This window comes from Peromyscus californicus, unplaced genomic scaffold, assembly GCF_007827085.1.
Source record: "Peromyscus californicus insignis strain IS unplaced genomic scaffold, ASM782708v3 Scaffold_4__1_contigs__length_199733344, whole genome shotgun sequence".
NCBI classification, from domain to species: domain Eukaryota; kingdom Metazoa; phylum Chordata; class Mammalia; order Rodentia; family Cricetidae; genus Peromyscus; species Peromyscus californicus.
The window spans coordinates 72,444,213-72,467,914 of NW_026294562.1; the positions used below are offsets into that span (position 1 = coordinate 72,444,213).

Sequence of the window (23,702 nt, forward strand, 5' to 3'; positions counted from 1 at the left end):
GAGAAGCTACTCTGTTCTGTCCACATTACCACCTAGGGGCAGGAATTCACATATGAGAGCAACACAATGAGAATTGCACAAGATGGTACACACATGTAATCCCAGCCCTCAGAAGGACTGAGAATTCAAGGCTAGCCTGGGCTGCATAGTTAAGATTTTTATCTTAGAAACACCAAATAAAGAACAACAAAAAAAAAGTTTAAAAATAATATATAGAGTCTACCTTTGAAATGTAGGTAAGTTTAATGGCTCCAACCCGTGATGATCCTGAAGGCAGGTTCTAAAAATATATATTAAAATACAATTATTACTCAGCATTATTTATGTATTTTATAATATAAAAACATTTGAAAAATTTTAAAACAACACTTTACAAATATACTTTATTCAATTTACATATTTACTAGAGCTGACATCAAGATAACAATGTAGGACTGTGGGTGTGGCTCTGTGGTAGAGCACTGGCCTAGCATTTGTGAGGCCACAGGTTCCAACCCCTGCAGGCAAAAAAGTGAAACAAAACAAAAAGATGACACCTGGGATAAGGAGCTGAGTCTCACTCTGCTCTACTATGTACTCTACAGCTAAAGAACTGTCTGTCTCATTGTAACTAAACTAATATTCTTTTTTGTGAACATCAAGATTTGTAAGTAAGATCAAATTTTGTTTATGAAAGCAATGGGAGAATATTTAGAGACTTAAAGAAATACAGTTGTAAGAAGTTTTTTTAAAAAAACTATTAATTTTACATTGATCTAGTAAAACTTCTTTATCAAATACATCTCTTTAAAAATATTGGCCTTTTGACACCAGGCCGGGAGCAGATCAGTGCCTTGCTCAGCCATCCTGAGAAAAGCTTCCTCCTGTAGCAGATGGGAACAAATACAGAGACCCACAGCCAGACACTACGCCATAAACAGGATCTCTCCATCAAATCCCTCCTCTCAGGGCTCAGGGAACACAGCAGAAGAGTAGGCAGAAAGAGTGTAAGAGCCAGAGGACACATCATTTAAATGGTTTAAGTGCTATGCTATAATCTACTTTAATGCTTTTTTCAAAAATATTAACTGATACTCTTTTTAAATGGAAATGTGCTGTGCACACTTTTAAGTTCCTTGGCTCATTTTGCCATACACGAAACTTTTCAAGTCTCTTCAAGTTCCCTTCCTAGTATAGATACTTCATTAATTCTGTATCATTATCAACTTTCTCAGCAAAACACAGCCACAAAATGAGTTCTTATAATAGACTAGAGTGGATTTTTAAACTGATGGTTAGTGGCAAAAAAAAAAAAAAAAAAAAAAAAAGGAAGTGGCTCCCCAGGGAGAGATGAAACAAACTGCTTACTTTAACCAAAGCTCTTAAGCACTTGGACATACGCAATGAGATGAAACCATTTGAAGTTTCTATTTCTCAGTAATTCAAAATGGCTCTAAATCTGCAATTTCATATGGCTTAATCTAATAGTTTCAGCAAGATTTCAAGAAGATGTACGTCTTAGTCTTTATATTTAAAGGTGAAACAAACTTGGTATTGATGACTATTATACTGGCTGATAGAAACAAGGTTTTCAAAAGTTCTCTTAAGCTAGAAAGAAAACTGTAAGGACTGAAAAAAGACTTTATAAACAATGTTCAGAAAACTCAATACACTAATTACAAAAAGGACAAATGTCTTTTTAAAAGCTCATGTGAGAGTTCCAGGACAGCCAGTATTGTTACACAGAGAAACCCTGTCTTGAGAAAAAAAAAAAAAAGTTCATGTGAGCTGGGTATAGTGTTCCACACCTGTAATTCCAATGCACAGGAGGTAGAGGAAGGAGGGTCAAGAGTTCAAGGCCAGCCTTGGCTCTATAGAGTTTAAGACCAGCTTGGGCTTTTTGTGCCCCTGTCAAAAAAAAAAAAAAGAAGGAAGGGAGGAAGGAAAGGAAAGTAAAGAGGCTAGAAGTAGAGCTCTCAGTGGGATAGCCTGAGCTTAGTATAGCTGGGACAATCACCTGCACCTGCCTTACACATCGCCCCCTTATGCACAAAAGTCTCTGTGAAAGGACCCAGCTGAGTGCAAAGCTTAGAAGACACCTCCCTGCCAAGACAGACTATTAATCCAAACACAATGCAGACACCTACGATGACTCCTTTGCCCTTGCTACTCTGAATCCAGGAACCGTCACTTCTCCACTTCTAGGTCGAAGTCAAATCCAATCTTCTAGGTTAGTTTTAAATGTTACCATCTCTAGTATGTCAGCTCCCTCTGCTTTTTTTTAAACTATGCCTTTTTCTGATTCGAAGTTTGTGTTTCATACATGGTAACAAATACACTTCATTTTGTATCTATCTTTGTGTTAAGTGAAAAGTTTTGGTAAAAGGGAGAATTCTAAGAGGAATTTGCACAAGAATAAAAAAAATAACAAAGAGTTTTATGGAGAATTCAGGAGAACCATATGTAAGGTCCTCTGCAAAGAGAGGCCAATCAAGGAGAAACACTGACAACATATGCCCTGGCTCTGCAGGAACCAATAGCTGAGATCTTGCAAAGAGGATTCAGTGCTACCTCTGAGGGACTCATGTCCCAGCTAAACACACAAGACAATAAAAGACAAGAATCTGATTCACATGTTGAGGAAAAGAAATCAACATAAACCTTTGATTTCTGCTGCCCTGTTATTTCTCCCACTGACTCAGACCAAGTAAATGGAGATAATAACCATGCAGCTGCTGAGCCAGGTAACTGCCTCCCAAGAAAGGTCCCTAGACCCAGAGGTAAAGGCATAAACAAAGTGTCAATAAGCTCTGCATGGACAATGACAGAGAATGCTATTGCCCTCTAAAAAGCCTCATCATACAAAGTGAGTACATAGCTAATATAAACTGAATTGAAATATAACCCATCCCATCCACCTAAATTTCCAAGATTGCCTGTAAATAAAGGGCTAAACCTACACGGTAGAGAATCAGAGTGTAAAATCAAGACTGATGAGAAGAGCCAAAGAACTGGATTTTAGTTGACAAAAATAATAACTGACAATCTCAAATATGATACGTACTTTTTAGCCATGTGTCACTCAAGCTATAACCAAACTGAAGAACAGGGAGATGCTTTCCTTCATTGAGGAGACTGAACTAATACTAAGGTCATTTGTAACCCCCAGTCTATGTAAATAAATACCGACACGTTATCATAGCAGTACAGGTAACGAAGACTAGAGACTAGTTACAGGGGACCTATCTCTGATTATGTGAAGCGTGGTAAACTTTCTAAAATTCCTGCTCCATCCCAGTCCATATAATCAACACACTGGGTAAGAAGCTGGCCAGACTCATCCCTTACTTTCCACATACTCCACTGTAGCACATACCTCCATTTTTAGCTTTTAGAATAATTTGATTTGAAATAAAGAGTTCCACAGGCAGGAAGTTTTCAACTGTTCAGCGGACAATTTTTAATTCCAGGTCTCTCACTGATCTTAAAACTGGGATTTTTAAAAAAAATTATATTATATTTATTGGGGCAGGAGGGTAGAAGCGAGGGTGTGCACATCATGGCTCACGTGCAGAGGTCAGAGAACAGTTTTGGGAGTCTGTTCTCTCCTTTTACCGTATGGATTCCAGGAATAGAGCTCAGGTCCTCGGACTTGCCTCAGTGCCTATACTCACCGAACCAACTCTCAGCCCTTAAAAATAGTGTTCTATTTTTCAACTTTTTACATCTATCCCAAAAATTTGCAAGAAAACAACAAAATTAAAGTCAATTTCAGTCACAGACTCATCACAACGACTGACACTCACACGATCAAAGAACTACATGTGCCGGAGAGTATCAAGTCATTTCAGTAGCTTTTCCAAATGGTAACGCTCATAGTCTTAGGCAGAGTATCTCAAATCTGTGATTACTCAGAATTTTTCTACAAGCCAAGTACTTCCAAGAGGGAAAAAATACATATGCATGGAAAAATTTTAACTTCAATAAAATAAACTTAATTTTACCCTCTAAAGTTCAAACAAGAGTACAGGTCACAGGTACCAACAGGGGGAGAAAGTTAAACCAGTGGAAATAAATATAAATACGTATGATTTCAAATTCACAATCTATATCAAATACTGTAATAGATATAACTTCTTTATAATGTTATAAAGTAATCTTTGGTTTTTACAAACCTGTGGATTATCCATGTACCATACGAAGCTGTCTTCTCTGGTATCCAGGATGAAATACCGTCGAAGAAATTTCCCACTGTTTTCATTTTCTTCAATGTCTAGAAAACCACAAATGCGATTCTGTCGATCCACATAAGGCATTTCTGGGCTTGAACATTACACTGTAGAATGAAAACAGTAACAGTAAGCTCCTAGAAAGAAGTAATTTCTAAGTGAACATCAAGATTAGACTTGGACTACACTACAGTCTATTCCACAGGCAGCACACTTTCCAATGTATGTGAGACTAGTGAACAAGAACTCACACCAACATCAAACACACTGGCAGAAAGCACTTTAGGACTTAAGTTCACCACAAATGTGCACTAAATCCAACTTCAAACTGGTGTGAACAAAGAAGAGCCATTCTACTCAGTTAAATAACTCACTTGATCTCCTTCTAAAATAAAACCAAGTGTGCTAAAAATTAGCCATTCAAATTTTAATTTCCTCACAAATCAAGATGACCTACCTTTTAAGATTATTCATGGTTTTAATATTTTTTTAAAGATTTATTTTCTGTTTGTTTTAAGACAAGGTCTCACAATGTATTCCTGGCTGGCCTAAAACTCAATATGTAAACCAGGCTGGCCTCCAGCTAACAAAGATCCTCCTGCTTCTGCCTCCTGAGTACTAGGATTAAAGTCATGTGCCACCATGTCTGACTGATGTGTGTGTGTGTGTGTGTGTGTGTGTGTGTGTGTGTGTGTGTGTGTGTGTATCTGTGTGTGGGCATGTGCACATGCAAGTGCAGGTGCCAAGTTCAGAAGACAGTGCCAGATCTCGTGGAACTACAGTTACAAGAGGTTATGAGCTGCCTGGTACAGGTGCTAGGATTCAAACTTGGGTGCTCTTCAAGAACAGTACACACTTAAACCTCTGAGTCATCTCTCTAATCCTGTAGAATATTTTTAAATTTACACAATAATTAACATTTACTGAGCAGTGCTATATGCTAGCCTCTGTAGCAGGTTCTCTTCTAAGCATAATCTTAATCTTCAAAGAGATCCTATGAACAGGCATGAGTATTTCCACTTCTCAGAAGTCAAAACTGACAGGGGAAGTGAGCTTTCTAACTAAGATAGCAGGAAGCGGCTGGCGGTGGTGGCGCACGCCTTTAATCCCAGCACTCAGGAGGCAGAGGCAGGCAGACCTCTGTGAGTTCAAAGCTAGCCTGGTCTACAGAGAGAGTTCCCGGCCAGCCTGAGCCATATAGGTGAAGAAACCCTGTCTAACAAACAAGCAAACAAAGACAGCAGGAATATAAGCTTAAACACATATTCCTAGGTACTAGACTCCTATCAAGCACTCTTTAAACTGTTCAAAATAAAATGAATCAGAATAAACAGCTAACCAACAAAGAAAGATGGGCCAGGTATCCGTATTTCCTGATGGAAGACATTCAAACATCACCCGTGAAACCAACATGATAAGAAAAGATTTTATCTAAATCTGACTGAGTTACTAGATTCTCCTACATTCAACTACCAATTTACAAGAAACATAGACGACAGGAAGATACTCTCAACTGCTCCACAAGAATTCAACCAGCAAAAACTGGGAAACAAAAGGACACACAATCCAGTTTCTTCAGAAAGTAAAGAGGAGCTACAGACTGAACCTGTTAGAGGAGTTAGAGATGGCCCAGCAGTTAGCAGCACTGGCTGCTCCTCCAGGACCACGGTTCAATTCCCCGAACCCATATGACAGCTCAAAACTGTAACTCCAGTTTCAGAGGATTTGATGTCCTCTTCAGCCTCTGCTGTGCACTGCATGCCATGGTGCACACACACACACACACGCAGGCAAAACACCCACACAAATAAAATAAAAATACATCTTTAAAAGTGTTACAGCACTCACTCAGCATGTACAAGAACGTAGGTTCTAGCCCCACCAGTGCAAAAAATAAAGGAAAAGAAGCCACAAACACAGGAGAACAAATACAGCATACCTCTAGCAGATAACTGATATCTAAGAGCAGTTAACTATTACAATTCAATAAAACAAACAACAGTAAAATGGGCAAAAACTTAACAGATCAGTTCAGCTAGCAAAGATGTACAAGTAATGATGCTCATCATTATTCAGGAAGATATGACAGACTTCTAAAAACAACCCTGAGATGCTCTTAACGCCTCCTAGGACAGCCCAAACAAACTAACAAAGCACCTAATACCCACTGTCAGGGATGAGAGACAAGCAAACTTTCATACACACTGCTAGGATGCAAAATGGTTTACCAACTCTGAAAAACAAGTTAGCAACAGCTTCCAATAAAGTTAAAAAATACATACAATACAAACCAGAAATTCTACTTCCGGGTATTTATCCAAGTCAAATGAAGGTCTGTTCACTCAAAATTCTGTAAGCAACTGTCACTCCTAAGTGTCAAGAATCAGAAGCAACCCAACTGACCTGCTGCTGAGTGAGCACAGCGCTCTAGCCGGTGCAGTGGAGCTTTACATTTGGAAAGGGGTGAACTACGGATGCACGGAGCAATAGAAATCTCATCTGTACTGTGCTACGTGAAAGAAGGCAACCTAAACATGCTGTGGAGACAGAACAGATCACTAGGTGAAGAAGAGGTTGACTTCAAGTGGTCAATTTAGGGTGAAATGGAATGTTCTGTACCTTACTTGTGAAATACAAACTATGCACTTATCAGAGCTCTAAGGTCTACAGGCTACAGGACAGAGAAGTCAAGCTGGAACTGAGTTGTAGAGTCCTTCCCCGCTGGCTTGAGTTCATAGTGCTGAAAGGTGCTATAAACACTGCTAAGGAAAAAAAAATCAAGGATTTCATCCACCTGTAGACCTGTATGCTACAACACTGAGCACCAGGCAAGATATGCCCCCTGGAGCAACAGTAGCCAACTATTATAGGGATAACCAACCACTTTGTAATTAGATTGGAGGCCTGCTCCACAGGAAGGAATACACATCTGTTATAACCTGGTCAAAAGTCCATTAATGGAAAGACCAGAGTCCAAAGGGAGAATTTACTATACCACTGTTACTCTAAATGGACATGTTGTCAAACTACCATAAACTCACAGACTAGTGCAATTGGAAGCCTAGGACCAAGAAGTTCCTTTTTGCAGAAGGCAACCACAGTTAATGCAGAGGCTCTTACCTTGCCAAAATGCCGAGAAACAGTAACTGTTGAGAGCTCAGTACTAAATAGGATATATACAACACCATCACCTCTCAAGACCCATTGAAGAAGTGGGGGTGAGCAGGGCGGTGGTGGTACATGACTTTAATCCCAGTACTCAGGAGGCAGAGCCAGGAGGATCTCTGCGAGTTCGAGGCCAGTCTGGTCTACAAAGTGAGATCCAGGACAGGCACCAAAACTACACAGAGAAACCCTGTCTCGAAAAAGAAAAAGGGGGAAGATTAATATCAAAAAGCAAATTTAAAGGTTAATAGCAATCTTGAGGCTGGTATGGTGGTATGCGTCTTTAATCCAAGCACTTGCGAGGCAGAGGCAAGCAGGTCTCTGAGTTCAAAACTAAGCTCATCTACAAAGTGAGTTCCAGGATAGCTAAGGCTATGAAAGAGACACTGTCCCAAATAAATAAATAAATAAACAAATGAATAAATAAATAAAACAGTAACAATTTTAGGAGTTCACTGATGAATAACTACAAGTAATTTTTAAAGAATTTGAATGGCAGGCCGGGCGGTGGTGGCGCACGCCTTTAATCCCAGCACTCGGGAGGCAGAGCCAGGCGGATCTCTGTGAGTTCGAGGCCAGCCTGGTCTCCAAAGCGAGTTCCAGGAAAGGCGCAAAGCTACACAGAGAAACCCTGTCTCGAAAAAACCAAAAAAAAAAAAAAAAAAAAAAAAAGAATTTGAATGGCAAAAATTAATATGCATAATCAAAGTCAAAAGAATGTGTTTGCAACTTATTCCACAAAGGGCTACTTTTCAGTGCCAAGAAATATCAATGAAAATATACCAAAAGTTCAACAAAAAAATGAGTCAGACACCAATAGATATTGCATAGAAAAAGATACAAGCAAACTTTGTATGCTTCCTCACAGAAAAGCACTGTAGCCTGAGAGCCTAAAAAAGGGCAAACAGAAAAGAGAAACCTCTCTACAATGTATCTGAATCTGAAATTCTGTGAACTCTTTGAAAACATGAGAGCAAAAGCAAATCATGACTGTGTGTAATCCCACCAAGTGAGCAGATGTAAACACCTCCAATGAACTTTATAAAACCACCAGATGAAATGTCAGGGAGAAAAATTAATCATATAACTTCAACATATCACCCAACAGTTTTCTTACTAATCAAAGAGGAAAATGTATTTTTTCAATGGAGGGATCTTATAGCCCCACCTTTACCAAGTGTTTTAAAATCTAATGAATCCAGGAACTTGGTCTTAATGGATATGGCTCCTCTCTCAGTAGAGTACACTGTACGATTCTACTGGTATGAAATATCCAGAATAAAGCAAGTAGATTAGCAGCTGTCTACTTACAGGAGGGTGGGCAGGAAATGAGAAAATGAGGATGGGAAGGTATGTGGGTTTTTTTTGGGGGGGGTGATACAAATATTCATAATTTTGGTAAAATCAATGAACTGTATGTTAAGCAGATGAATTACACTGAGCCATAGCTAAATAAAGCCTCTTTTAAAAATGAAATAATTATAATTGTCTTTCATCCTAGAGAGCATCAGAAATCTGCAGGGGCATTTCCTCTCCCAGACCTGTGAATGATGGTATGGTCTAAGGCTTCATTTCTATTTAAACCTGGTCTCTTGGTGAACCCACTTTCACATGTCTAAATAGTAAAGGTTCCAGACTGGTACCTTCAGTTTTAAACATCCTTGAACTCTAGACTCATGGATACACTGCCCACATTATAGAATCCACTTACTTCCCTAACATACATCTCCAACTCACAGAACTGAACCTAGACACTCTCCTCATAAACCTGACCCTCTTGTCTTGTCCATCTAAGAAAACCAGCATGCCCTTCTTCTAATAATTCCAGCAAAGTATCTCAGAGTCACGCTTGATTAAAGTTCTCCCTTCTCACTCCATGTCCAATACATCAATAAGCCCTGTTGGTTCCATCTCTTAAATATATACAGATTCCTTCCATTTTCCATTCTTGCTGCTACCTGGATTACTGCATGGACTGCCTTGCTTCTTTAGTCTTTGCCACACTGCAACCAGTTCCCAAAACTGCAATCAAAGCAATCCCATAATTTAATAAAACACAATTCAAGTGTTTACTCAATAAAAACAGACATTTACCTCTTTTTAGGTGCTGTTATAAATAAATATTAGTTTAATCCTTATAACAATATTACAGATGAGAAAATCATAGCCCAAGGCCACAGGGTTGGGAAGAGGCAGGAGCCAGGATTCAAATCAGGGGAGCCCATGTCCCCTAACACTACATAGTATCTCTTACTACTCAAAAAGCTACAGTAAAGTGGATGCCAACCTCAGCTGTTTAGTAAAATTACCTCCAAATCTCTGAAAACCCTGATGCCTGGGATGGCCTGATGATGCCCGACTCTAGCCCCTCAAGACCAACAATATTGGAAATTCTGGGATTAAATCCAGTCACCAGTACCTTCCTGTTCATCCAAGGCTTCTGAAACACTGTCATTTCAACAGGATCCCAAGTCAGAGTAAGAACCAGGGCCTTTACAAAGACCTGTTCCCTGCTGTCCCAGTACACACCCGCACACACACTCATTCATCTGCCATCAGACTAACCAAACAAGCTCCCAGCCCAGGGCAGGGAAGGGCCTCTTAGCTCAACTTCACTTCCTTCAGTGAAGACATCCCTAAGAACTAAGCTACAGTTGCAGAGCCTCCAAACCCACTTCTCATCCCCCTCCCTGCTTCATTCTTCTCTTTAGCACATATCGACATCTAGCAGGTGAGCACTTATTTTTTTACCTGCATCTTGTCTATTTCCCCACTCTGGAATGCAACCTTAATGAGAGCAGGGATTTTTGTTTTTGTTAACTCACTACTGTTTCTCCAAAATCTACAACAGTGTGGTGGAAGGTGTTCACAAACTCCCTTCTGAATGAAGTGTGAAGTAGCTCATAATTACTGCATCAAATGTTCAGGGTTTCCAGATACAAAGCTGCTTTTTCCTCATCAGATAAAAAGTCATGTACCAGATTTAACTGGTTTGTTTAGTTGACAGAAAGAAAAAGGCCCCAGTACTATATTCATATCTGAATTTATAGTCTCAGTAAAGCAAGTATCAGGAAAAACATAAAATTACATGATTACAACCTACCTTCTCAAACCTATTTTTCAGCTTGATACATGTACTAAGGCATAGGTGGATTTAAAACTCAGTCACAAATTAACATTCACAGTTGCCATCTCATCAGTTGGAAACCAAAAAGCAAGGCAAGATCAGACAGAGAAGAGGAAATAGGAAGGAAAATGTAAATGTTATACTGAAAGACCTCCACAGAATGTCATAGTATTGGTTAATCAGGTGCTCTAAGGAACAGAATCCCACACAGACAAAGCAGAAACATTCAGTTGTTCTCCCTTACCCACGGGGATTGGTTTCGGGACCCCCACTGACACCAAGGTCTGTGCTGCTCAAGGCCTATGTGAAGTGGTGCAGTATTTCCACATAATTCACATGCCTTCTCCTTCTGCTGCACAGCACCTCTAGATTACTCACAACACTGAACACATATAAATGCACGTGTACAGATATGTAAGTGTTAATATAACAATATGACATGAAAAAACCTGTGCATGCTTAGAACAGATGAAATCCTTTCAATCTATGGGTGGCTCAATTTGTGGACAAAGAGTCTACACTGTACAGACATCTGTACAGTTAGGCATGGCTTTCACCTACCTGTCACATTAGCTCTCAGCACCCGGAGTACCACCTTAACATCCTTTTCTTCAATAGAAGCAACTGACAGAGCGAGAGAGAAAAGAAGTGTTCCACGTCTTCAGGGAGAACAAGACAAGACAGAAAGTGTTCACCACATAATAGTGGTAGGGGTCTCCAAGATATTCTATTCACTACAACTTGGAATGCCTAGGAGACAGGGAGACTGGTGTTGCATCTTCCAATTCAGTTTCAGCCTACATAAGAGACCAAGCAACAGACTCTGCCTCCCTGAGCAAGGGAACAATGAGAATGGAGCATAAAATTTTTTTTTTTTTTTTTTTTTTTTTTTTTTAATAAAAGCAGCAGGGCACAGAAAGGCAGTCTTGGGCAGCCTACAAGCAAAGAAGTGAGTTTCCAGTGGACTGTGTGGCAATTGTAGGCATACCGGTACTCAAGTGGTCTTGGCGTTATCAAAAAACCTGACTACAGAGAAAAGGATTCCTAACCCTCTTCATCCCGACAGGGAACAAGCTGGTGATGAACGGAAAAGGTTTGGCCACAGAAATTTCATACACCAAAACTGTGCCATAGGGAGTACAAAATCTCACCGGAAATACCAGCTTGTGTCTCAGACCAGCCACCATTAAGGAGAAACAGATAAGGAATAAGTGCATTTTTCTAGTCTTCTGACCAGTCCCTATCCAAGCAGATCCCCAAAGAGAAACAGCAAAAGGTTACAGAGTAGCAAACAGCAATCCCTCTGCATCCCAAGAGCAGTCAGACTCTGGGTAAGAGAGGAAATGAGTTCTAAACTGAGTATCAGACTGATGCTTTAAATTGGAATAGATTAGACTAGAGCTTTTTGAGGGAGTGGGGGGAGTTCTAGACAGGGTCTCACTATGTAGTTCTGGCTGTCCTGGAACTATATAGACCAGGTTATCCTGGAACTCAGAGATCTGCCCGCCTCTGCCTCCCAAGTGCTAGGATTGAAGGAGTATGCCACTACACCCAGCTCTGATTTGAGCTTTTAATAGCTGTATTGATAGAAAAACTATCCTTACTTGTGGGATATGAGGGAAAGAGAAAGATCTTCAAACACGACTGAAAATAGTGAACATTAAAACTGTCTTACGTTTATTGTCACTAGCTCAGACTTCTCAATAATCTAATAATGGACCTGCATAACTACCCTTAGTAATGGGAATTTCCTGACATGGAAATTCTCAGGGAGGATTTACTGTACCTGCTAAAAAGCTGCATCAGAAGTCCTCTGAGATCACTCCTAACTCTGGCACTGCTAACAACTCTCTTTTCTTCAAGAAGAGGACAAACAGAATCCAGAACCAAGAACTCACTGGTTAAGCTATAAGAAGCAAGGTTGCCTAAGGGTATTATCACAACTTTTGGAGTGTAAAGCTATCAGACTGACAAGTCAAATTAAGAGTTTTATTTGGAAACAGTATTTTATTCTAAAAAACACTCAAATTCTAAATGACTCTAATTTTCTTTTACATTCAAGAAAAATTCCAGTTCAAAGAAAGTGTGGTATAAAAATTGCCAAAACACTATCATTTAAAATCAAAGCTATTCAATTTGTCCAATGGCTCATCAAACAAATGTTCACTTAAATATATTCTAGGAATCACATAGAACCTACAAGGAAAACTACTAATTCTTGAATTGGTCAGTTACTCTTTAATTGTGAGAGAGCCCTAGTTATGAAGCAAGTTATCAGCAGGATGTCTTTCTTTTTTTTAAAGACAAGTTCTTTCTATTATGTAGCTCTGGTTGTCTTGAGTCTGGTTGTCTTGAGTCTGGTTGTCTTGAGTCTGGTTGTCTTGAGGCTGGCCTGGAACTCACAGAGATCCACCTACCTCTGCCTCCCAAGTGTTGAGTTTAAAGGGATGAACGGGTTGTCTTTTTCTTATATGAAAACATTCCATGCAAGTATTTCTGAAAACAACTGAGTATTATAGGCAAACATCTAAAGCTACTTAATGTTTCTGCCACATGAAGTAATTTCATACACAAGTCAATCTGCTGCATACTCATAAATAGTCGGAATAAATGAATAAATTAAAATAAAACTAAAATTTGATGTTCCTCTCGTACTGAACCAATCTTATTTCATTACTGTAGATCTGAAATAATTTTTGAAATTTTAAATAAGTCTTGATATGCCAAAAAAAAAATGTATTGCTTGGGCATATGGAAGGTGATTATTTGTGTATCTTCAGCTAACAGCTGGCGTCCTCTGGGTGCTTAAAAGCATCACTACCGCAGCTCTTGAAACTTTTCAGTCACAGCAAAGCCGCTACTAGCACATCTGTCCAGTCACTACAGTCTACCAAAAAGCCATCTTCCTCATTCTACACGACAGCTACTCAGACAAGAACAAGTGCATGCCCATGACAAAGTCCCACTTAAATCATCCTCATAAATTATTTCTTAGATTTCCTTCTGGCTTACAAATTATACAGGGGGAAAAAGTGGGATTTGCAATCTGACTAGGTATGTAATAGTAAAGAACTTTCATTCAGCCTTAGGCCCAGAAGTCAGTTTTTCAGTAGAAAAGTCCACATAAAGATGTAAGTTTCTATGTTTCTTGAGTATCTTCCTGGGCACTGCCCACAGCATCTTATCCCATCTTTGAATACTGCCCACAACAACTGTTTAAAGAAAAGAATCCAATGCTATTCTTAACATCCTTAAATACTTCTAAAAAGGTCCTTCCTGCTCATGAACTCATGGCCGTTTCCTCACAATTGTATACTTATCCTGTCCCACTGTCTCAGTCTCCACCAAACAGATGTACACAGCACCTCTTTCCTATTTTGCTACACTGCTACACCCAGACAGAAAAAAAGATACAAACCTGCTCCTCTTCCCCCAGCAGCAACAGTGAAACTGTTAGAGAACAGGATAAGGGAGATAGACGGCAACATGTCCACATCGCTTCCCTGCAGTGGCTTTACTACAAGCACATTCACAGTATGTCCATCCACACAGGGTTTTTCAGGAGAAACGTCATTTGACACACTGTAGGGTTTATAACACTATAAAATAAACTATTAATTTGAATTCTGCCTGATTTAATATCTTGTTTAAACGTATCCCTGCTCTTAAAAAAAAATTAACTTTCCCTAAGAGAGTTAGTACAAAATATGGAATATTTAAATTTGAGGGGAAAATGCTTTGCCACAAGTGTGTTGGTAAGAAAAACTAAGACGCACGCACTGGATTCAAAATGCATGTTACTATTTCTGAAATAATAGTTCCTCAACTCCAGCTGTAAACTAAAAATGGTTTTTCATTTTTACCCGCAAAGCTTGAGTCACTGAACTTTCTCCTAAACTTCGCAGGAGATTCTTCCAGTGGCAGTCAACGCAGAAAGCATGCACGCTAGCTCCTAGGAGGGAAATAAAGCAAACTGCTCTACAGTTTTAAGATAAAAGACAATGGTATAAGCCGGGCGGTGGTGGCGCACGCCTTTAATCCCAGCACTCGGGAGGCAGAGCCAGGCGGATCTCTGTGAGTTCGAGGCCAGCCTGGGCTACCAAGTGAGTTCCAGGAAAAGGCGCAAAGCTACACAGAGAAACCCTGTCTCGAAAAACCAAAAAAAAAAAAAAAAAAAAAAAAAAAAAAAAAAAAAAAAAAAAAAAAAAAAGACAATGGTATAAACCTTGGAGTGGGCTATTTGTTCCGGTCATAAAGCACACAGGAAATAAGCTTTTCTAGTTAGAAAACTAATTTACAAAGGGCAACGACTTCATCAGAGTACAGAAAATCTTATTAAAACAGATAACAGTCAACTCGTCCAAGCAAGTATTAGAAAGGATGGGAAGGCGAACTCGAAAACGAAATGCCATAAACCACCTGTTCCTTAAACCTGTCCTCGGGACCTGACCCCAAACAGCAAGTCACTTTCTGAACTGACTTGGCCCTCGCCTAGGTGTCGTAGCAGAACGGGGATTCGAGCAAAGGCGGAGCACCACCACCAGCAGCAGGGCGCTTTCAACCTGACACCACTTTCTTCCCGGGCGCTCTCCCGGGAGGGTCCACAGGAAGCATCTGAAAGGGACCCCCAGCCGGCCAGAGTCGCCCCCGCCCCCGAGGCTACCCTCCTCCAAGTCCCGAGCCCCGGGTTCGGGTCCCACCCGCGTGACCTTGCCCGAGGCACTCCCAATCTCGCCACCCGCTGTCCGCACACGCGGGGAAGCCGGGCTGTACCGGAGCGAGCGGCAGGGATGAGGCGGACACGGCCCAGGAGCCGCGCCGCTCCGACAGGCGTCGTCACCGGGATCCCGGACAGGGGCCGAGCCGTGGCGGCGAGAGCGAGGACACCAGGGGCTGTGGGCCTCGGCGGGGACCCGCAGGGAGGGCCGCGGGGCGCAAAGGAGCCCGTGCACAGGTGAGCCCGGCCTCGCCCAGGTGCACGCGCTCCCGCGGACGTGCGACGGACGAGGCGCGGCCCCGCGCCCCCTCTGCAGCCGGTGGCCGCCTCACACTCGCCTCAGCCTCGCGTCCCTCGCCCCGCTTTCCCTTTCCACACACCCACACCCGAGCTGCGCGCCTCGCGCCCCACTTTACCGCGGCCTCCGCCCGGAGCACCCGCGCCGCCGCGGACCCGGCTCCTTCAGGCACTCAGCTGCCGGGAGCGGCGCCCACGACGGCCCGCCCGCGCACTGCGCACGCGTGCACGCGCCGCCTCTACCCCACCAGACGGCGACTGAGATTCCGGAGCGGGCACTCCCAGCCGCGGGCACTACAAGTCCCGGCAGGCTCCGCGCGCGCCCGGCGGCGTGGCGGGCAAAGGAATCGGGCGTCTTCCTAGTTCTAGGGCGGTGGCTCGCGTCCGCGCGCGGGGCGCTGGGTCCCTGGGCCGCGCTGCATCTTGGGGCTTGCAGTTTTCGAGGACCACGAGGCTTGGCTTGGGACGTGGAACTCCGGGTTCTCTGATGTCATCACCTAGAGCTGCGAGGCGCAGGGATCTTTAAAAATAGGCTTGGTTCCTTTGCAGATAATTTTCAAGCGGTCCCCGCAGTTGGTTCAAGAAGCGCACTGGTTTTTCACTCATAAACATTTCTTTCTCGAAATGCAATTTCGCCTCATCCTTACAATGGTGTTAATAGTGTAAGAGGCCAAAGAAATTTAAAGGATTGGTCAAAACCCGTTCACAGAGATATTTAGAAATACTCAACATATTTGTTGAGCAACTACAGGGTATGAAGTCTCTGCCCTCGTGGAGTCTGTGTTTCATAAGGGGAGCTAGCCCTTTAAAAAGTACAATCCTTTATAGATATTAATACGTGGGAGAGAAGAGTAGGGTTCAGAGACAGGAAAGTCAGGCTTCCTCAGAGAGGACATCCTCTCCAGCAAAGTTCTCTGAGGAAGAGGTATTTGAGCTGAAACCTGAAGAAGGAGAAATATTCAAACACCCAAAGAACTGGGAGATAATTTGATGCGCCACCTTTCATAGTGAGTGACACAGTCCAGACTCTGAAACGTTTGAGGTTTTTGTGTTCTTCGTATCCTCGCTCTACAGCTGTGGATCATGCCCTCTCCCTAGAAAATCTTTTTCAACACTTCTCATGACACCCTTCCTCTGCCGTGTACATGAAACAACCCATAGGTTATGCTAGTCTCAGAGCTGGATGAGAGGGTGGAGGTGAAAACGCACTGGCGAACTGCCCTGTGCTGACTCTCTGGCTCCTCCTCGCCAGCTGCTTTACATCCAAGATGATCAGCATGTTGCCTTCTGAGAAGTCTCAGCTGCACAGCCTTGCTGAAGACCATCTGTCTTGTCTTAGGATCGGAGCAGCAGACTCATTTCATCTACATAACGGCTGGACCAGTCTACAAAGTAGCCAGAGCAGACACTTTTATTTGGTCCATGCACTCACTGGGTTTTTGTCGATGTAACTGAATATGTAGATGGCATTTTAAAGAAGTTTTCACATAGAAATCCAGATGCCACCTGTCTGATTTTTCCAGGCTTTGGAGCCCCACCTTCCTCGATTCTTGAAGATCTGAAAGAAATCTCTGGCTTTTCAGCCCTTGGAGCCCTAGAAGATTCCATTGGAAGTAATTAGGGCATATTAAACAGAGTGCTTGTTTATATTTCTGTAACAAAATACCCCAGAAAAGCAACTAAGTTAGGAAGGGCTTGTTTGGGTTCACAGCTTGAGGGTATGGTCCATCATGGCGGGGAAGGCATGGCGATGAATGAGCGGGGAAGGCATGGCAGTAGATGAATGAGATGGTTCATCATACTGCATCGGCAATCAGGAAGCTGAAAGAGATGAACGCTGGAGCTCAGCTCACTTTCTACTTTGTATTCATTCTGGGACCTGAGTCCATGGACTGGTGTGGCCCATATCCAGGGTAGGTCTTCTCTCCTTAGTTACACTTCATTGGAAATTCCCTCACAGATATGCCCTAAGGTGTATTCTCTTCTCTCTCTCTCTCTCTCTCTCTCTCTCTCTCTCTCTCTCTCTCTTCCATCAAGTTAGCAATTAAGATCAACCAACCCAATCTGAACGTCAAATACAAGTTCAGTGTCTTTTTGTGAAAAACCAGACCACCAAAGCAGTGAACCTCTGACTCCCTCTGCCCGTCTGGTGTCGACCAGAGAGCCATTCCTCTCCTGATTGTCATTACCATTTGACTAAGTAGTGTGCAATTGCATAATAAACCCTAAAGCTCATTGGCCTTGAGAGCTAAATATATATACAATGACAGAAACCAGAAAAGTGACTCGATTTGCCCAATGACACACAGCAAAGTAATCCCAGGGCTACTTCAGGGTTGGGATCCAGCCAAAACTTGATAGCTCTTGATCTGCCTTTAAGTGCAGAGACTGAAGGGGGGTAGGTGTAGGTAATAGAAGGTTCTCTGCTCTTCCACTGCCCCTCCTTTTTTTTCAGTTCATTACATAACAGTACTTTCAGTGTTATTTAAAGAGGAAAAAAGGCATAAGCATGTGAAATATTCCTCTGCTGAGGTTAGAATCTGACAGCAAACCAAAGGAAAGTAGACCCAGTGAAAGAACCGAGGCGTGCTGAGGTACTTCCTAGAGCCAGTCTCGATCCAAGGCTCTGTAACTTACCTCTGAAGCATCGCCATCCCATCATCACCATGCTGTGAGTGGAGACTGTACTTGACTGTTTTATTCCAAACACTGCTTGGTTTCTTCCCATACACTTAGAGCATGACCCTGTGATAAAGCCAAGGAGATTGGCGTAGAGAAGTCAGGAGCCTGGTCCAAACGCGGATGGTGTTACTGGATGTCATTCTTCTCTTTGACAGCCTTTGACTTCCTTTCCCCAGAAGCACTTCATCCCTCCCTTCTCTGCTTTTTACTTTCTCTCCTTCGCAGTCCTCATATATCATTTATACAAACCCAAGGAGACCATCACATACGTATCTCACTAATCTGATTTGCCTCCTATCCCACTAGAGTAGAAACCCTACCCTGACCGTGTTTGATCTAATGTTTAATTCACTGTTGTTCTCTGTGTCTTGAACAGAAACGTGTGCTAAACAATGTCACAAGCCTCCTTTCGTACTGGAGCCAGAATCAGAAGTCAAACCGCAGGAACAATTCCTGAAGTAAATCCCTGTCTAGCCAGAAGTCAGGGCCAAGGTGGAGCAAGGATTAAATATGAACAGAACACTCTCTGGACCCAGCTCTGTTCTGTGTTTCCTCTGAAAGCTCGGAATCAGCGAGTTAAGAAAACAAAAACTAAAAACTAAAAATACAGCTCTTCCCTAATGTTGGCTGTAAATGTAGAAGTAGAGCCAGGGGAGAATCGGGCCTTTGCCTCTGCAGCTGCAGAGTGGAGAAGCTGGCTCCTGGCTTGCTGCCACACCCACACACCTGGCAACAAGCTGTGATAGGGAGGATGGTTCCAGGTAATTACCTGGGGCTGGTCGGGTTAAGGGACTTGCCTAGACTACAAATGAGATGGCTGGAGTCTCCTTCAGGAGGCACATCTGCTCAGCACAGCCCTGCTCCAGGAATGAATGTGAAGGACTGGCCTGGGTTGGTGCCTGCCCAGGTGCAAGAACAGTGAGATTTCCAAGTGGGTCAGCAACCAGCCAGACTCCCAGGCCCACAAAGAACAACAAAAGAGAGAGGGGGTGGGAGTGGGAGAGAGACAGAGACAGAGACAGAGACAGAGAGACAGACAGAAAGACAGAGACTGAGAGCAGGAGACTAGCTCTAACACCTGGAGAAAGCAAAATTAAGTCTCCTGATTTCTGATCATCAAGCAACCAGGAAAGAGCATAGCCCTCCACATCTGGATCAATGTGATATAAAATCACCTAGTGCCACCAGAGTGCCCAAAGTCCCTGGCCACTCTGGGGTCTAGGAGCTTCTAGCCACATGAGACATCTGGTTATATCATAGTCTAATTCTTCTGACCACACATGGCAGTTCTAGGGTTCCAGATAAGCCCTAAAATTGAGCCGCTCAGATTGTTACATACTATTCCAAGCCTGTGGCCTCCTGCTCCATTCAGACTTGAAAAGCAAGGTTTTCTAAGTTCAAGCTCACCGTACAGCTCTAATTAGGTTGCTCAAGGTAATGAACATTCTCGAAGGTGAAGGCTCTTTTCAGAGAAAACTGAGAGAGACTCTGGGCACTGGGAACAGCTGCATCTTGGCACCACACATCTTCAGCCTGTAGGAAATCCCTCTCAGATCACTGCCACATGCCTGTCCCACTTCAGCCAGACTCCAGCTGCAATCAAAGCGCCTCGGCTTTTCCCATCCATCTCACCATTTACCAGAAGTGATCATTAGCATCCAACAACAAGAATAAAGCCTGGAGGATCCCAGAAGGTTAAATGCAAGCTATGATCTGCTTCCCAATAAAGAGAACATGGAAGCTACAGCTTTTATCACGATCCCATGGCTGTCTTGTCCCATCCCAGAAAAGGACCACAGGGAACCTGGGTTCTCCAGTCCATCTGCGTTTACCAGCTGGGTGACCTTGGCCATTACCTGACTTCTTTGAGTGTTAATATTGCTTCTTTGTAAATGGAGGGGATAATAGTTCTTCTTTTATGGTTTCCTAGGGAGTCTTAAATGAAATAACACATGTCAAGTCTGGCCCACAGACTGGCCCATCCCTGTGAACCATTAAGTAGTCTACCCCCAGCTTCTTGGGCTGCTATGGACTCTACACTTACCAAGGAGACTGGCATGGGATTGGCAACTTGGGGCCTTGGGGAGTTGAGCATATCTGGGGAGCAGGGCCAGGTAGATCCCGTGCTAGAGGAAGTGGAAGGACGCCAGAGACGAGTCTAATGTGGGGATTCTGGTTTGTCTTCTCAAGTGCACCCTGCTATCATGGCCACAAAAATAAGCACATATACCTAAGAGAGACTAAGGCTTGACTTTGATAGTTTCACTGTTATCATCCCCTGTGACTCCCTGAGAAACATTTTAAACTTAAAAGACCCCCAGGTTGCTCCCTCCTTGACAACTGGCCCGCCCCCAGCCAACAGCAAAGGCAACTCTAAATTCAGCATTCCTTTACCGCCCCCCGCCCCCCCCCCCCCCCCCCCCGCATGTAAACACATCTTTGTTCCCAGCTGGCATTTAATAACTGTACTTTATAGTGAAACAAAAGCTGCAATCAGCGTCCAACAATGGAAGCTGCAGTCAGTGCTGAACAATACCTCCAATTCCCTTGGTGATCTCTCCCATCCGCAGCTGTGAGAACCAGAAGTTCAAGCGTGAATTCCATTCACCATTATTCACCCAGCCCCACTGGGGCTTGTTTGAATCACAGCTTTCCTGCCTCCTCAGCGGGGCTTTCGAGGGTCTGAGATGGCATGCCAAGCCTGGGCCAGGGCCAAGAGCAGGTGTACCCGCAGGAGCTGGCTCTGAGAAGTCGTACAGTGATCACAGGACAAAGCCAGAGGGCCCCCAGCTGGAGCGGCCATCCCTGCGCCAACACTTCATGCAAGACTTACTCCGGACGAAAGAGGACGATTTCCTGAGGACGCTATGGTCTCACATTCCAGAACATGTCCAGCTGCTGGCTGCTGTACCCAGGTCCTGCAGCCTTGGGGAAGAGAGGTCACTGAGACTGCTCCAGCCAGTGCCAAGGTCTCAGCTGCACCATAGAGTCACTGGGGCCCATTAACACCATTTGGTCTGAATCCCTGGCCACTTTTTTGTTTTGTGTAGGTGAGGTTTCATGTAGCTGAGGCTGACCTCAATTTCCCGATGTAGCCAAGGATGATCCTGACTTTCTGATCCTCCTGTTTCTACTTCCTAAGTGCTGGGAGACAGGCCTATGCCACCACACATGGCTCACATGGTGATGGAGATTGAACCCAGGACTTCACGCATGCTGGGCAAACTGAGCAACATCTCTTATCTCTTATCTTTCCTTCTTCCTTTGTAATTTGTTTGAGATAGAACTTAAAGTCTCGAATTATTAAATACAAAACTCAATAAACTGTATATACCACCCAAGATATACTTCCAATATTCTTCAAGACTTCTACGACAGCTGGAGACAGCCATTCTTCTGGCTTCTGTCACCTTAGAGTGCTTGGTTTTGCCTGTACTTGAACCTCACAGAATGGTATTAGCACATTATGTTATGTAGTCTTTGGTGGTCTGAAATCTTTTGCTCAACATTGTTTCTATGACACAAAAATGTCGTTGTGTGTCACATTGCTGTGTTATATTGCACTTTGTGAACAGCGAACAACTGGTTCTTCTACTGTGGGGCATTTGAGGCTCCAGTTTGAGACGATGGCGAGTAAAGCTGCCTCGAACCTTCTTATGCACCTCTTTTGTGGACATTTGTGCTCTTAGCCCCTGGGGGTTAAGTGGCTTTGGTATGTCATCCAGTAATAGTACCTTTATCATCTTGAGAAATGTAAGAATCTGGTGTTAGAATCTAGTCCCTGCTTACATCGCTCTGCCCATCTCACAGATACCAGCAGGTACCTATTAGGCTATTTTCTGTGAGCCACATCTGACTTGCCTACGGGATACTACTATTTCAACCTGGGAAGTGAGTCTATATCACAGGGGTGCCACATTCTGTCTCCCGCCCCCTTCCCAGCTCCTGCCTGGGAATCTGAGAGCCTGGCTGCAGCCTCATGCTGTGAACACTCCCCCCATCCTCAAAAGGGATGAGGCTTACCCTTAGCCTGTGGGCTCTGAGTCTCTTGAGAGGCCTTACCACACTGTTTCAAGCCAGGTGCTGGGTGCTAGGTCCTCAGAGCCCCTGTCAGAGTTGCCCCTCTCTGTGTCCATGGAGCTAACTAATAACTCTTCTATTAAACTCTTTAGTTCCCCCAGTACTCTGCCTTAGTGTCCTCTTGAAGTCACTTCCAAAACCCAACAAGAAACAGCAATACCGCTCTCGGAGAGCTTCCCCAGCTTCATTCCCCCCGGCAAGGCAAGGGCTGGAGAGTTGCTGTTGCTCCACAACCTCACCAGTGCTTGCTGTTATCTGTCATTGACCTTTCTCTCTTAGCGCTCGCTTCGAGTGGGAACATCACAGACTCTTCTCATGGCTTCATCCATTTTAAAATATCTCCACATCACCATATACAGCCTGGGCTCAAGGATCTTATCAGTCGTGGTTTGTAGATAAAAACAAAAACAAAAAGAACTGAAGATAAGAAAAAGAAAGAGCCCAAGACCAGCACGGGACTCCCTGCTCCTGAGCATAGGCTTCTCCCTATGACTGTGTGTCAGCTTTCTGGTCAGGTCTGGCTGAGCAAAGCTGATATGATTTTGATGTGTCAGCGTCACAGGGGAAGGGGTGGGGGGAGCAGAAGGAAGTGGTGAAGTTCCTGGGCTGGCTCTGGGGGCTCCCACAGGGGTGTTTGTGAGCACCATAGGCAGAGGGCAGAGAAAGCTCTCAGGTGTTAGTACTCGGAGAAGCCAGAAAGGCAGCTGCTGGCACCAAACGCTCTGCCCAGAAAAGCCAATCTCTTCGTGCGTTCTCATTACTGTCCCAACACCTTTCGGCCAACAAACAGAAGTCTGGTCACCTCCTCTGGTTCCTTCCTAGCCCTCCTGGCCATAGTCAGCTAGTACGGAGTATTGTCAGTGATGACTTTTTTTTTTTTTTTTTTAAGAATTTTACTTTTTATTTTATATGCATGTGTGTTTGTCTGTGTGTGTGTGTATGTGTGCCATGTATGTGCCTGGTGCCCATAAAGGACAGAAGACAGTGTCAGGTCCCAGGAACTGCAGTTACAGGTGTTGTGAGTTACCACGTGGGTGCTGGGAATGGATCCCAGGTCCTTCCCAAGAGCAGCAAGTGCTCCTAACCACTCAGCCATCTCTCCCACCTGACTCTTAGCCATCAGGTAAATCTACCCATCCCCCCCATCTCACTATTCCTCACCTGAGCTGGGCCACGCCATCTGTGCCTGAACTCCATATCAGCCTCCTTCTAGAGCCAACTTTCAAGTACAAACTCTACAGCTCTGTCCTACTTAAAAGTGTTTCGTGGCCCCCAGAAGAAGCTCTAAGCCAGTGGTTCTCAACATGTGGGCCGTGACCCCTTTGGAGCTTCCAACAATCCTTTCACAGAGGTCTCCGAAAACCACCAGAAAGCACAGATACTTACACTATGACTCATCACAGTAGCAAAATTACAGTTATAAAGG

General features: G+C 43.6%; 1 protein-coding gene across 11 annotated transcripts in view; it reads right to left on the bottom strand.

The window, feature by feature from the left end:
- Positions 1–15,787, bottom strand: part of Plekha1 (pleckstrin homology domain containing A1) — a 50,110-nt gene extending 34,323 nt beyond the window's left edge. For 2 of the 11 annotated variants that reach the window (XM_052761603.1, XM_052761606.1), the window contains exons 1-3: positions 15,634–15,781; positions 4,155–4,315; positions 224–280 (exon numbers count right to left, since the gene is read on the bottom strand). In XM_052761603.1, coding sequence (XP_052617563.1) covers positions 224–280; positions 4,155–4,295 — 198 coding nt within the window. In that variant the 5' untranslated portion in view covers positions 4,296–4,315; positions 15,634–15,781. Of the gene's footprint in view, positions 1–223; positions 281–4,154; positions 4,316–11,061; positions 11,162–15,273; positions 15,556–15,633 lie in introns of those variants that run through there. The other 9 variants (XM_052761599.1, XM_052761608.1, XM_052761605.1 and 6 more) reach the window with 7 other exon arrangements.
- Between the last annotated feature and the right edge of the window lie 7,915 nt (positions 15,788–23,702).